Genomic DNA, 12966 nt, shown 5'->3' on the forward strand with positions numbered 1-12966 from the left:
TAGCAAGTACAGAATTCAACGCACAGTAGGGTGAACAAACACACAGTTGTATAAAAAAAAGTATCTGAACCTTTTGGAATTTCTCACATCTCTGCATAAAATCATCAAATGTGATCTGATCTTTGTCACAATCATACAGATGTAAAAACAGTCTCTGCTTTAACTAAAACCACCCAAACAGTTATAGGTTTTTCATATTTTAATGAGGATAGCATGCAAACAATGACAAAAGGGGGAAAAATAAGTAAGTGAACCTAAGGAGACTTAAAGAGGAATTGAAACCAATTTTTTACCAAACAATTTAAGTCCGGTGAGTGCCCAATCACTGATGAGTGGTTTAAAGCTGCCCTGGCCACTATAAAACATACACCTAGTAAGAATTGTCTTGATGAGAAGCATTGTCTGATGTGCATCATGGCCCGGTCAAAAGAGCTGTTTGAAAACTTGCAATCAAGGATTGTTGATTTGTATAAAGCTGGGAAAGGATACAAAACCTTCTCTAAAAGTTTGGATGTTCATCAATCGACAGTCAGAGAAGTTGTCTACAAATGGAGAGAGTTTGGCACTGTTGGTTCTCTCTTAAGCAGTGGCCGCCCACCAAAGAGGACGCCAAGAGTTCAGCGCAGAATACTCAGAAAGGTAAAAAAGTACCCCAAAGTGTGTGCTAAAGACTTACAGAAATCACTGGCACTGTCCAATATCTCTGTGCACACACAAGCTATATGTTAAACTATACCCAAGAATGGTGTTCATGGGAGGACTCCACGGAGGAAGCCACTGCTGTCTAAAAAAAAAAAAAAAACATTGTTGCTCGTTTAATGTTCGCAAAAAGGCACTTGAACGCTCCACAGACATTTTGACAAAATATTTTGTGGACTGATGAAACCAAAGTTGAATTGTTTGGGAGTAACACACAATGTGGGGAGGGAAAAATGGAACAGCTCACCAACATCAACACCTCATTTCCACTGTGAAGCATGGTGGAGGGAACATCATCATTTGGGGCTGTTTTGCTTCCTCGGGGCCTGGACAACTTTCAATCAATAATGGAAGAATGAATTCAAAAGTTTATCAGGATGTCTTTCAGGAAAACCCGAGGCCGTCTGTCAGGCAGTTGAAGCTAAAAAGAGGATGGATGCTGCAAAAAGACAATGGTTTCAGGAGAACAAAATACACATTCTGGAGAGGCCAATTCCAGACTTGAACACCATTAAGATCCTGTGGCATGACCTAAAGATAGCGATTCATGCCAGAGAACCCAGGAATCTGACTGAACTACCGCAGTTTTGTCGAGAAGAATGGGCCCAAATTAGTCCTGATCAATGTGCCAGACTGATCTGTAGCTACTGGAAGCATCTGATTGAAGTTATTGCCGCCAAAATATTTTATGTGATGGTTCTCTTACTTATTTTCCTTTCTTCTGTCATTGTTTTGACACTATCCTCATTCAGATAAGAAAACCTTTGAATGTTTGGGTGGTTTTAGTTTAAGCAGACACTGTTTTTTCCTCTGTGTGATTTTGACAAAGATCAGATCACATTTGATGGTGATTTTATGCAGAAATGTGAGAAATTCCAAAAGGTTCAGACACTTTTTCATGCCACTTTATTTTCTGGGAATGTTTCCTTTTTCCCCCCATTTAAAAGTATATGGCGGAAAACACTCAGGTGACTTGAAGTTCTGCTGTGAGACCCCCAATTTGGCCAAATTTCAAATTTGTCCGATAAGCATGTGTGATACATCATTGGAAAGCATAAAATCTCAATTTTCTGGGGAAAGAAAAATTTTGAACAGGAGGGCATTTTTAAAAAAATATATATATATTTTTTATACAGCAAAACCCTAGGTGGGGGTGAGAGCACGCGAGAGCAGAATTACAGACGCCATGACTTTAACGAGATATTATTGCGTACTTACCTTGTTTCGATCCAAAAACTCTTTTTCGCGTGTATCACTGAGTGTCAAAGCACAGCTGTGAATGGCCACAGCTGGATTTTTTGGGGATTTTTTTTGAGTGAAAAATGGTAATATAACAAGGGTCGCGATGCAGAAATCGCAGACATCAAGGAGTGGTCGAGACTTTCTTTTTCATATATTTACCCTTTTAAACTTTTTTTTTCCTTCAATTTTTCTTTTTTGGATCGATTATTCATCATCTAACATATCGGAGAAGATGCGACAGTAACAAAAAAAAAAAAATTTCAATTAAGCGATAGTTATGAGGTAGATATCTGTGGCTTTTTTTTACAGACGCCATTTTTTTCATTGTGACATTATTTGTTTAAAAGTTTAAAATATGTGAGTGAATAATTTTTTAGTCATTTTTTAAAATGAAATATGAGGCATCAATTAATGATTCTAAGCTAAAAACGACAGACGTTTTGAAAAATAAATATAATTATTTACCTTCATTTTATGGCTGGGTTGAAACAAAAGTATGGGCCCCTTTGCATTATTTTGCTTAGGGCCCCCAAATGGCCTGGGCCGGCCCTGCACACAACAGTTGTTTTGGCTTAAAATATAGCAGTTTCTTTTAAAGAGGAGTGCAAGAGCAGAAACTGCTTTTTCAGTCTTGTCTGCGTTTTCCGCCATATACAGGTAGTCTCCGGGTTACGCCTTACCAGACTTAATGTGATTTCGACTTTATGACGCCGGAGTTTTGTTAACAGTAACCAGTTAACATTTTAAGAGAGCAGAGAAACAAACAGCGCGAAGTCAGCGATACCCTATTTGTGGAATAAGAAACACATGAATTCTTTGAATTGCATTCATCTGAGGGGGCCGCCATTTTGTCCAGTGTTAGTGCCACTTTACAGGGGAGCATCTCTACTTCGCGGTACTACACTGACGCCGTCCAACCGTCAATCGCTGGGAAAAACCCATAATCTTCACGGCAATTGCAGTCCAACAACTCCAAGGTTGCGCGTAATAAGCCGCAAGTGTCAAAAGCGGCATAACAGCCCCCATCGAGCCGGGACTGACCACAGGGGAGCTGACCCGTCCGTTGCCGTCTTAATCCCTCATTACCGAGTGCGCTATCACTCCTTATCGGCCTTCCTCGACACGCGCTAGCAGAGATTAACACCGGCTCGACGCACGCCGGCTTAGCGCTCACATTGGCAGTAATCACGGCGCCGTTCTTTGGAGTCCTGGAGTGGACAAAGGCGGTAAAAAAATGGAACTCATTCACAGACATTGACCGAGATAGACTGGGTAGCTAGCTACAAGCCTCGGAACTTTTTTTAATTTTTTTAATCATGGCTATTAATTAACTCATCTACTGACACTGCCTTCGAAAGCTGTCCAACAAATTTAACAAAAGACCTAAAAATGTTTCTTTTTAGCTCTTAACCCTTTAAAGGGAGCTCATTTACCTCACTGGCAACTAGGGTTGTTCCGATCATGTTTTTTTGCTCCCGACCCAATCGTTTTAGTTTGAGTATCTGCCGATCCCGATATTTCCCGATCCGATTGCATTTTTTTTTGCTGGCGATTCAATTCCAATCATTCCCGATAATTTTTCCCGATCATATACATTTTGGCAATGCATTAAGAAAAAAATGAATAAAACTCGGACCAATATATACATTAAACAAACAGTACATAAGTATTGTATTTGTTTATTATGACAATAAATCCTCAAGATGGTATTTACATTATTAACATTTTTTCTGTTAGAGGGATCCACGGATAGTGAGACTTCTTAAAGGATAAATGTGACTTTGTATATTGTGACTAAATATTGCCATCTTGTGTATTTGTTGAGCTTTCAGTAAACGATACTGTAGCCATGCCCAAATGCATGATGGGAAGTGGAACCATGACTGTGCGTAGAGCTACCAATTGATATATCTTCTCTGCGTTGGGAAATAACAGGGTGTTAAGAAAAAGACCAGTTACTACCTTGCTTCCCCACATTGCTTCCCACGATATTTCTAATCGTAGGGAGAGGGATTGTAAGGCTTTAGCCAATTAATAAAAGGCTCCTAAGGCTTCCAAAATTCACTCTACTCATTTTATGCTGCCTTTTAGCTCTATATATAGGTATAACGGCGCCATTACAGACTGAACGCGACAATGCGTGAGTGGGTCGTGCAGCGCATGCGTTAATTGCGTTAAATATTTTAACGTGATAAATTTATTAAAAAATTAATTACTGCCGTTAACGGGATAAATTTGATAACCCTACTTTAAGCCTAAACTAAAGACTCTGGATGACTGTAACATATTATGTCTGTAACGTTAAATACAATTAAAAAACAATTAAAATATATATATATGTTAAAAAAAGACATGTCCGATATTTTTTTGCCGATTCCGATACTTCGAACATGACGTGATCGGACCCGATCGATCGGCATCCCAATCGATCGGGACATCTCTACTGGCAACCATTAATGGCACTAGACGTCCCATTCATTTTGACTCAGAGGGGTGAATGAACATTAAAGTTTACTTTAAAGACCAAATGTGAAGTAATTTCATAAAATGCCAAATAGGGTCACAATTAAAGTAATTAAACATTGTCCAACAAATAAAGCATGAAAATTTATATGTTGTATATTTGACAAAATAATCGCGTTTCCGAAGTTCGAGCCTGAAAGGGGACGAACCCGGAAGTGATACGTCACACCGAGAACAGCGATGGCAGCGCTCCATACAGCCGCCATACAAAGCCCTTCAAACAATGATTCAAACAGCGATATAAGCGATAGATCGAGCGCAAGTGAGACGATCCAAGTTTTTGAAGAGTTGGGAGGAAGAGGAGGAGGAGGTTGGAATTTTATGTTGGACCTAACATGTATTAGCCAGACGCTAATCAGGATGCAAACAATGTGCCCACACTACCTGACATGGAATGGAGACAAGACCCATCGAGATTACAAGACTGGTAAGATATAGGCTGTTATTATTTTTATGATTTAAAGCATGTCAGGTAAATAAACCACCTACTATTGCCTGGGATAAAAGAAAAGTTTTGACGAATCCCCGATCATGTTGTGGAATGAACAGTAGAAGCTAGCGACGTTAGCTGCTACGTTGGTAGCAGGTAGCGTCTGATGAGTCTCATAGAGATCACATGTATGTTGAACTAGATGCGAAATGACAGACTCAGCAGCGTTAGTAAACAGCCGCCATCTTAAAGCAGTAGAGCGCTAAGCGCTAATAAATAAGATTTACGTTACTGTCACTAGCTCAAGTAACGTTAGCTCTGCGGAGGGCTAGGTTTCTATTAATTATGACCACTTTCGATGCGTGGCTAACGAGTCTTACATACAGGCTTTAACATAACAGTGTTGTGGAGTGATGAGGGTGTAAAATAAAAACTCAGTAATGCTAACTATCAATTTTAGCTCAGTAGTCATTGCTGGATAAAACACCAAGTAGCGCTGGTCCCTAATGTGCTCCAATATAGCCTGTATCATACATTTATTTTGAACACTGCAAAAACTCAAAATCCTATCAGGACTTACAGTTTAGACTAACTTAAAACTTAACTAGAACTTAAAAATGGCTTGACACAGATAGAAATTCAATTGAAACACGTGGGGAAAAAAAATCCTAACTTTTAAGTGATGTGTTATCAAGCGTAACAGCATTTTTAGGTATATATATATATATATATATATATATATATATATATTTTTTTTTTTTTTTTTAATAAGATCTAAAGGTGTTTTTAGTGAAAGCAGTGAATTTGTCTTTTTTTTATTCTAGTTACATCTGAGATGCAATTGTTGGCTGTTTTCAATAGAGCTGGGAATCTTTGGGCACCTAACGATTCGTTTACGATTCAGAGGCTCCGATTCGATTATAAAACGATTATTGATGCACCCCCCTCCTTTTTTATTTTTTATTTTATTTTTTTTAATGTTTTGTACATTAGTTCCAAAATTGTTCAAAAATCCTCTCAGGCTAAACCAAACTACTATTTCAGTATCAAGTTAACATATAACAGTAAACAAATATATAAAAATAACAGTAAATAAAAAAACTCCTGTCCCCATTCTGAATCAGCAGCTTTAAACTACATTCAATTAATTTAATGTTGTGAATCAACTGTTACAGTTGTTAAAATTGCTCCCGTTATTACATTATTTCCCTTCTGTCTACTTTTGTCAAAGTTTTAAAACTAATTCATCATTTAAAGATAGATTCAAGACAAGATTCTGCCGATTATTTTAGAGTATTTTAGATAAAAAGTTAATTAAGTTCGCTACAACAGAGCCTTCTAGAGAGGTCTACTGCTTTAAGATGGCGGCTGTTTACTTATACCGGAAAGTCTGTCATTTCGCATCTCTGTTCAAAATTACATCTTCTAACACTGACGTCGTCTGTCATATTGCATCTAGTTCGACATATACAGTATATGATATCTGTCTACTGTCGCCGTATGTTTGTAGCAACTAGCAACTGGGCGTTGTTTGTAGCGGCTGTCGGCCGCAATCAGGTTTTTTTTATCTAGCGGCATGAGTTGAACATGATATTTACTCTCGGTCCGTTCCTCATTGCGTCCCAAAGACCGCGCTGACTGTGTTTTACTTCCGCTTTACCTGGTATAATTCAATAATCGGAATTTGTGAATCGTTCTCGAATCTTCCACGGCCGAATCGCGAATAATCTAAGAATCGGAAATTTCGCACGCCTCTAGTTTTCAACAATATACATCGAAAATAAAGACATTGATTGACTGAAAATGGTTCAAGATTAGATGAAATGTCTTGTTTTCTCATGTATATTTATAAATGCTCTTCACCTAAAAATATATTGGTTTTATCCGATTACTCGATTAATCGATAGAATTTTCAGTCGATTACTAAAATATTCGATAGCTGTAGCCCTAATTGATTTGATTGTTATCATTTTTTTAAAGCCCTTGACAAGGCCCAATACAGCGGTATTATCGCCAACGGCGTGGAAACGTGACGATTCACCGCTAGTTTTCTCGACTACGGATTTGCTGCGCCCACGCACAAACCCGTGGAACAGATGTGATCGATACCGAGCCATTTCTATAACGGCGATGTACTTAAAAAGAAATTAAGAGAATTATTATCCATCTCTGGCTCGTGCCGCGGGCCTCGCGGCGACGTTAGCGGGAGGCAGAAGAATATCTCGAAAAGGCAATTCATTACAGCCTCAAGTGATTTCTTTCAATCCAATCATATTTTCTTTTCAGGGAAAGAACGCGCACACCTTCCACCGCCGCTCATTCAAATGAGGGTTAAGCGTCTTAAGAGCGAGAGCAAAAAAAAAAATCTGCCCGCAAATGCATTTTTAACGAGCGCCATTTATACGGGTAAACGCCGCGGTTTTGTACCTTTCCGAGGTTTTAACGCGAACCCGTCCGCGTGCGCGAGAGGTGATTAGTGGCCACTGAAGGCGTTTTCATTAGTCTTTCCCCAAGCGCTTAACAACAAAGGCATAAATTACACCGGGCTGATTAGCCGCTAATCTCCGTTGTCCCCGCTAATGTCCCCCCACCGTCTCCCCCGTACTCATCAAAGCATTATTGGGAAAGGTGGAGGGCTCGCTCTCATGTTTCCTCCCACGCCGCCGCCGACCGACTCCGCTTCGGTGGAAAAATTAATGACCTCATCTAAAACGACCGCAGAAGGCAACACGGGGGTTTATCAAAATCAGATAAGGTTTTCTTACATGGGGATTGTGGCCCACTATGATATGTACGCTCGCTTTAACTCACTACCAGCACATTGTTACACATGATTTTTTTTTAACCCTAAGAGCCAAGGCCCAGGTGCAGCCACACTACCCGCAACACCCCAAACTCCACCCCTGCTACTGTCCTATGCAAATAGAAAATTAGCTCTTTTTGGGGAGAAAATTTGGGGGAATGTTTTCATTTTAATGACGACTTTTTGGTCAAAAATAGTAAGCATTTGGTCAGAAGTGTGAACATGTGAAATGTGTCCACTTATGGGAATAGGCAAAGTTACCTTGTGTTTGAATTTGTAAATAAGATTTCACGTTTTTGGTCAAAATATCAATGACTATTGGGTCAAAAGTACGGTGGCCGAGAGGTGTCAGGCGAAATGCAAAGTCCAAACACTTTGCGAATAGAAAAAAAGCACGAACCCAAATTGCAAACGCTTTGCAAAAGAAAAAAGCACGACTGCAAACTGCCACAACACGATCCCCAATTCCTAAAGCGCGATTACAAATTGGCAAAAGCACGAACCCCAATTGCCACAACACGACAGCAAATGGCTCGTAGCATGAATGCAAATTGTCACAACACGATCCCCAATTCCTGAACCGCGATTGCAAATTGGCCAAAGCACGAATCCCAACTGCCACAACACGACAGCAAATAGCTCGTAGCACAACCGCAAACGGTTCACAGCACAGCAGCAAAATCACGCAACACAACAGCAAGAGGATGACCCGGAAGTTTTAAAAAAAAAAAAAAAAAGGACGACACTTTAAATGTGCTTTGTGACCATCTATACGGACCTCCATGAAGTTGCCCCCACCCCGCAAATTTATATAAAAATGATGTTAATCGTTTGTGCTGCAACGGTTTTGTAGCTACAGTATTATGCTTTTATTGAGATATTAATTTCGAGCGGTAACGTCACTCGTAGCTTTTCCTCAGTTTAGCTCCCGCGGCTAATGGAGTGTACCAACTCTCTCAATACCAGAGGGGTGTCATAACACAAATTCGGGTCCATTTTGCAGTAAATTGGGGGCTTGAGATACTAATTTCGAGTGCTGACATCCCTCTAAGTCCCTCATTTACAGCAAAATGGTTCCGAAGTGGTGCCATTCGTTTGTGCTACGTTCCTGCTAGCTAGTTTTTAGGACACCCCCCTGTTATCGAGAGAGTTGCTACGCTCCGTTAGCCGCGGGAGCTAAACTGAGGAAAAGCTACTAGTGACATCACCACTCGAAATTAGTATCTCTATAAAAGCATAATACTGCATCAACAAAACCGGTGCAGCACAAACGATTGACATCATTTTTATATAAATTTGCGTCCGATGGGGGTGTGGGGGGGGGCAACTTCATGGAGGTCCGTATAGATGGTCACAAAGCACATATAAAGTGTATAAAGTGTCGTCCTTTATTTATTTATTTTTTATTTTTTTTTAACTTCCGGGTCATCCTCTTGCCGTTGTGTTGCGTAATTTTGCTGCTGTGCTGTGAGCCGTTTGCTGTTGTGCTACGAGCTATTTGCTGTCAGGTTGTGGCAGTTGGGATTCGTGCTTTTGCCAATTTGCAATCGCACTTTAGGAATCGGGGATCGTGTTGTGGCAGTTTGCATGCGTGCTTTTTTCTTTTGCAAAGCGTTTGTAATTTGGGTTCATGCTTTTTTCTATTTGCAAAGTGTTTGGACTTTGCATTTCGCCTGACAACTCTCGGCCACCGTACAAAAGTGTGCACGTGTGAAATGTGTGTCCAATTTTGACATGAGATGTAGAAATGTGAATTACAGGAACAGGGAAAGATACCTTGTGTGTGAATTTGTGAATGGGATTACATGACACGTTGTTGGTCAAAAATGTGAACATGTGACAAGTGTCAATCAGAAAATATTTATTGTCACTGAAATGGAAACAAAAAGCAATATTATGGGATGTTTCTTTGGTCGAAAAAGTATCCAGAAACGTGTCGAAATGTAAATTTAAATTTGCAAATGGGATTTCGTAGGAGGTTTTTGGTCAAAAGTGATGACCGTTGGTCAGAAGTGTGAACACGAGAAGAGCATTCATTCATTGGTAATATGTCGAAATGTGAATAGGTTAAGATGTGAACCTTCTTATTGATTTTGTAAAAGGGGTTTCATGGTATTCTTTAGGGGTCAAAAATGACCATTGGTTATTATTGTCACTGGAATTGAAACAAAAGCTGCTTTATGGGATGTTTTTGGTCGAAAAAGTGTCCAGTAACATGTCGAAATGTAAATTTTTTATTTGTTGATTTCATGGGAGGTTTTTAGTCAGAAATGTGAACATGTGAAAAGTCCTTTTTTTGGCAAGATGTAGAAATGTGAATCATGGGAAGGGGCAAAGATAACTAAACATAATTTTATGGGATGTTTTTGGTCTAAATCAGCGACCATTTGGTCAAAAGTGAACATGTGACATATGTCAATCAGAAAATATTTATTGTGACTGAAACAAAACCGGCTTTTGGGATGTTTTTTGGTCGGAAAAGTGTACAGTAACATGTCGAAATGTGAATTTTAATTTGTTGATTTCATAGGAGGTTTTTGGTCAAAAGTGATGACCTTTGTTTAGAAGTGTGAACATGTGAAAAGTGTCCATTTTTGGCAAGATGTAGAAATGTGAGTCATGGAAACGGGAAAAGATACCTTGTGTTTGAATTTGTAAATATAATTTTATGGGAGGTTTTTGGTCAAAATCAACTACCATTTGATCAAAAGTGTGAACATGTGACATGTGTCAATCAGAAAATATCTATTGTCACTGAAACAAAAGCAGTTTTTGGGATGTTTTTTGGTCGGAAAAGTGTACAGTAAAATGTCGAAATGTGAATTTTAATTTGTTGACTTCATAGACGTGTTCGTTCGTTAGAAGTGCGAACATGTGAAAAATGTTCATTTTTTGGTAACATGTAGAAATGTGAATAGGTTAAGATGTGAACCTTGTCGTTGAATTTGTAAAAGCGGTTTCATGGTATGTTTTTGATCAAAAACAATAAAAATTTGGTCAAAAGTGTGAACCTGTGAAATGTGTCCATTTTTGTTGTGATATGTAGAAATGTGAATGATGGGAATAGGCAAAGATATGAACCTTGTTTGAATTTGTAAATGGCATTTCATGGGAAGATTTTGGTAAAAAACAATGACCATTGTTCAAAAATGTGAACATGTGTAATGTGTCCATTTTTGTCACGATGTATGAATGATGGGAACAGGCAAAGGTACCTTGTGTTTGAATTTGTAAATATGATTTCATGAGTTTTCAAGTTTTTGGTCAAAAACAATGACCATTAGGTCAAAAGTGTGAACATGTGAAAAGTCTCTCTCAGAATGTATTTATTGTAACAGAGCATAATTCTTTTTTAAATAAAAGCAGTTTTTGCCCCCCCCCCCACCCCCCAAAAAAAAACGTGTCCACTAACACCGAAATGTAAATGAGCAAAATCGTGAACTTTGGTTTTTGGTCAAACATGATGACCATTGTGATGACCAAGTGTGAACATGTGAAAAGGTTGCGATGTGAACGTTGTTTTTCATTTTGTAAAAGGGATTTTATTATATGTTTTTGGTCAAAATTGACCACTAGTCAAAAGTGTGTAACATGGGGAAAAACTCAATTTTTGTAGTAGTGTTTGAATTTGTAAAAATAGCAATAACCACCTGAGGAGGCGGGGCCAAGTATCGATGAGTATGGATTTTTAAAAAAAACTTTTATGGAATTTTAGGTGGCGCGGCTTACAAAGTTTTTTTTTTTTTTTTTAAACGCACTTGTGTGGAACACACCTGCGCAAAATCTGGCTTTTGAGGCTGAATTTTCCCTTACTAGCTGGAAACGTGATTGAAATTGAGTAGTTTTGCCCTCCTGACCTGCTGAAGTCGACCTTGTCCAGCAGCTCTCGCTTCCTCCTGCCCTCCCTCTCCGTCAGCTCCTCCTCGTCCGACAGGTCTTCGTAAGGAAGGTCGTCCAGGTCCAGGTCGCCGGGCATGATGAATCTGCCCCCGTCCTCCCTGTTGCCGATGGCGATCAGCGCCTCCAGGTCGGTGCCCTTCAGGCCGTACTGTAGCAGCTCCTTAGCCGCGTCCACGTTCTCCGGGACGCGTTCGACGCACTCGTGGAGTACCCAGGAGCGCTTGCGGATCTTGCTCTAGTTGGAAAACAAAGCGTGGGAGCGGCGTCAGGGAAAGGACGTGCGAAATGGAGAAACGAGGATCTTACGAGATAATCTTGTATGGAAGCGATGCTAACTGTACTCTTCCGCCATTGTCTCTGGTAGACCAAGTCCGAGTCCAGGTTGTACGCTTGTGCCAGAGACAAGGCCTCGCCGTATTCTTCGTTGTCAATCTGGAAAGCACAGATATCACAACGATACGAGATCAATTCTTTTGTAAACCATATGATATTTGCCGAGTGACAAAAATGGCATTTGTAATATTTATTCTTTAGAGAGTTAACTACACTGCTGGCCAAAAGCATTGGCTCCCCTGCAATTCTGTCAGATAATGCTCAATTTTTCCCGGAAAAATGATTGCAATTACATAGCGTTGGTAATAATATCTTCATTTAGTTTGCTTGCAATGAAAAAAACACAAAAGAAAATGGAGAAAAAAAATTCAATAATTTGTCTTACGAAATTTACGGGTTCGCGGTGAGTCAGCAACAAGCACACTTTTGCTCAATAGACAATGTTTATTGATGATTATTGCAGAATTCAAAAGGTTTATTGAGTACAGTCCCTCACAAAGGTAAGCAAACAAATATCAAAACAAGCATAACATGTAATAACGATAACGCTAGATCTAGATTGTCACTTCTAGTATCCCCACGCTACCGTCTAAGCACAAGTATTCCTCTAATAATGCAAAGAACTCCTACCGTGACAAAAGGGCGGAGAGCCAACGCCCCGATCAGAGTCAGAAGAGGAATAAAGCCAAGCGATTCATACGTCATCCTTTGGCGGGGGACTAACGGGGTGGAGAATTCTCCTGGCTTTATAACAGTACATCTCGTGAGCACGAAGGTGGCCGGCCTCTAAGCTCAGAAGATGAACCATTTTGCCCATATTCCCTCCCCGCTATGGTATGAGATTCCCTCCCAGTTGAGGTTTGTTGTGTTACAGAGGCGCCAGTATGTCGTGAGATTCCCTCCCAACTGTGGAACCCAGACGACAGGATGGTGTGAAGAACAATAACAGGTGGCGGAGTAAACAAGTTTATTGTAAGCAATATTATGGCTATTCACTCCGGGTCATATAATCACATACTTTACCCATCATTTCACC

The 12966-nt window shown here is 39.8% G+C and overlaps 1 protein-coding gene across 1 annotated transcript in view; it reads right to left on the bottom strand.

Annotated features, from left to right (window-relative positions):
• nbas (NBAS subunit of NRZ tethering complex) overlaps window positions 1-12966 on the bottom strand; it is a 173348-nt gene that overhangs the window by 132530 nt on the left and 27852 nt on the right. Inside the window, exons 16-17 of the mRNA XM_057822401.1 lie at window positions 11904-12029; window positions 11555-11832 (exon numbers count right to left, since the gene is read on the bottom strand). Of these exons, the coding sequence (XP_057678384.1) occupies window positions 11555-11832; window positions 11904-12029 (404 nt within the window). The remainder of the gene's footprint in view (window positions 1-11554; window positions 11833-11903; window positions 12030-12966) is intronic.

This window comes from Corythoichthys intestinalis, chromosome 19 (assembly GCF_030265065.1).
Source record: "Corythoichthys intestinalis isolate RoL2023-P3 chromosome 19, ASM3026506v1, whole genome shotgun sequence".
In the NCBI taxonomy this organism is placed as follows: Eukaryota; Metazoa; Chordata; class Actinopteri; order Syngnathiformes; family Syngnathidae; genus Corythoichthys; species Corythoichthys intestinalis.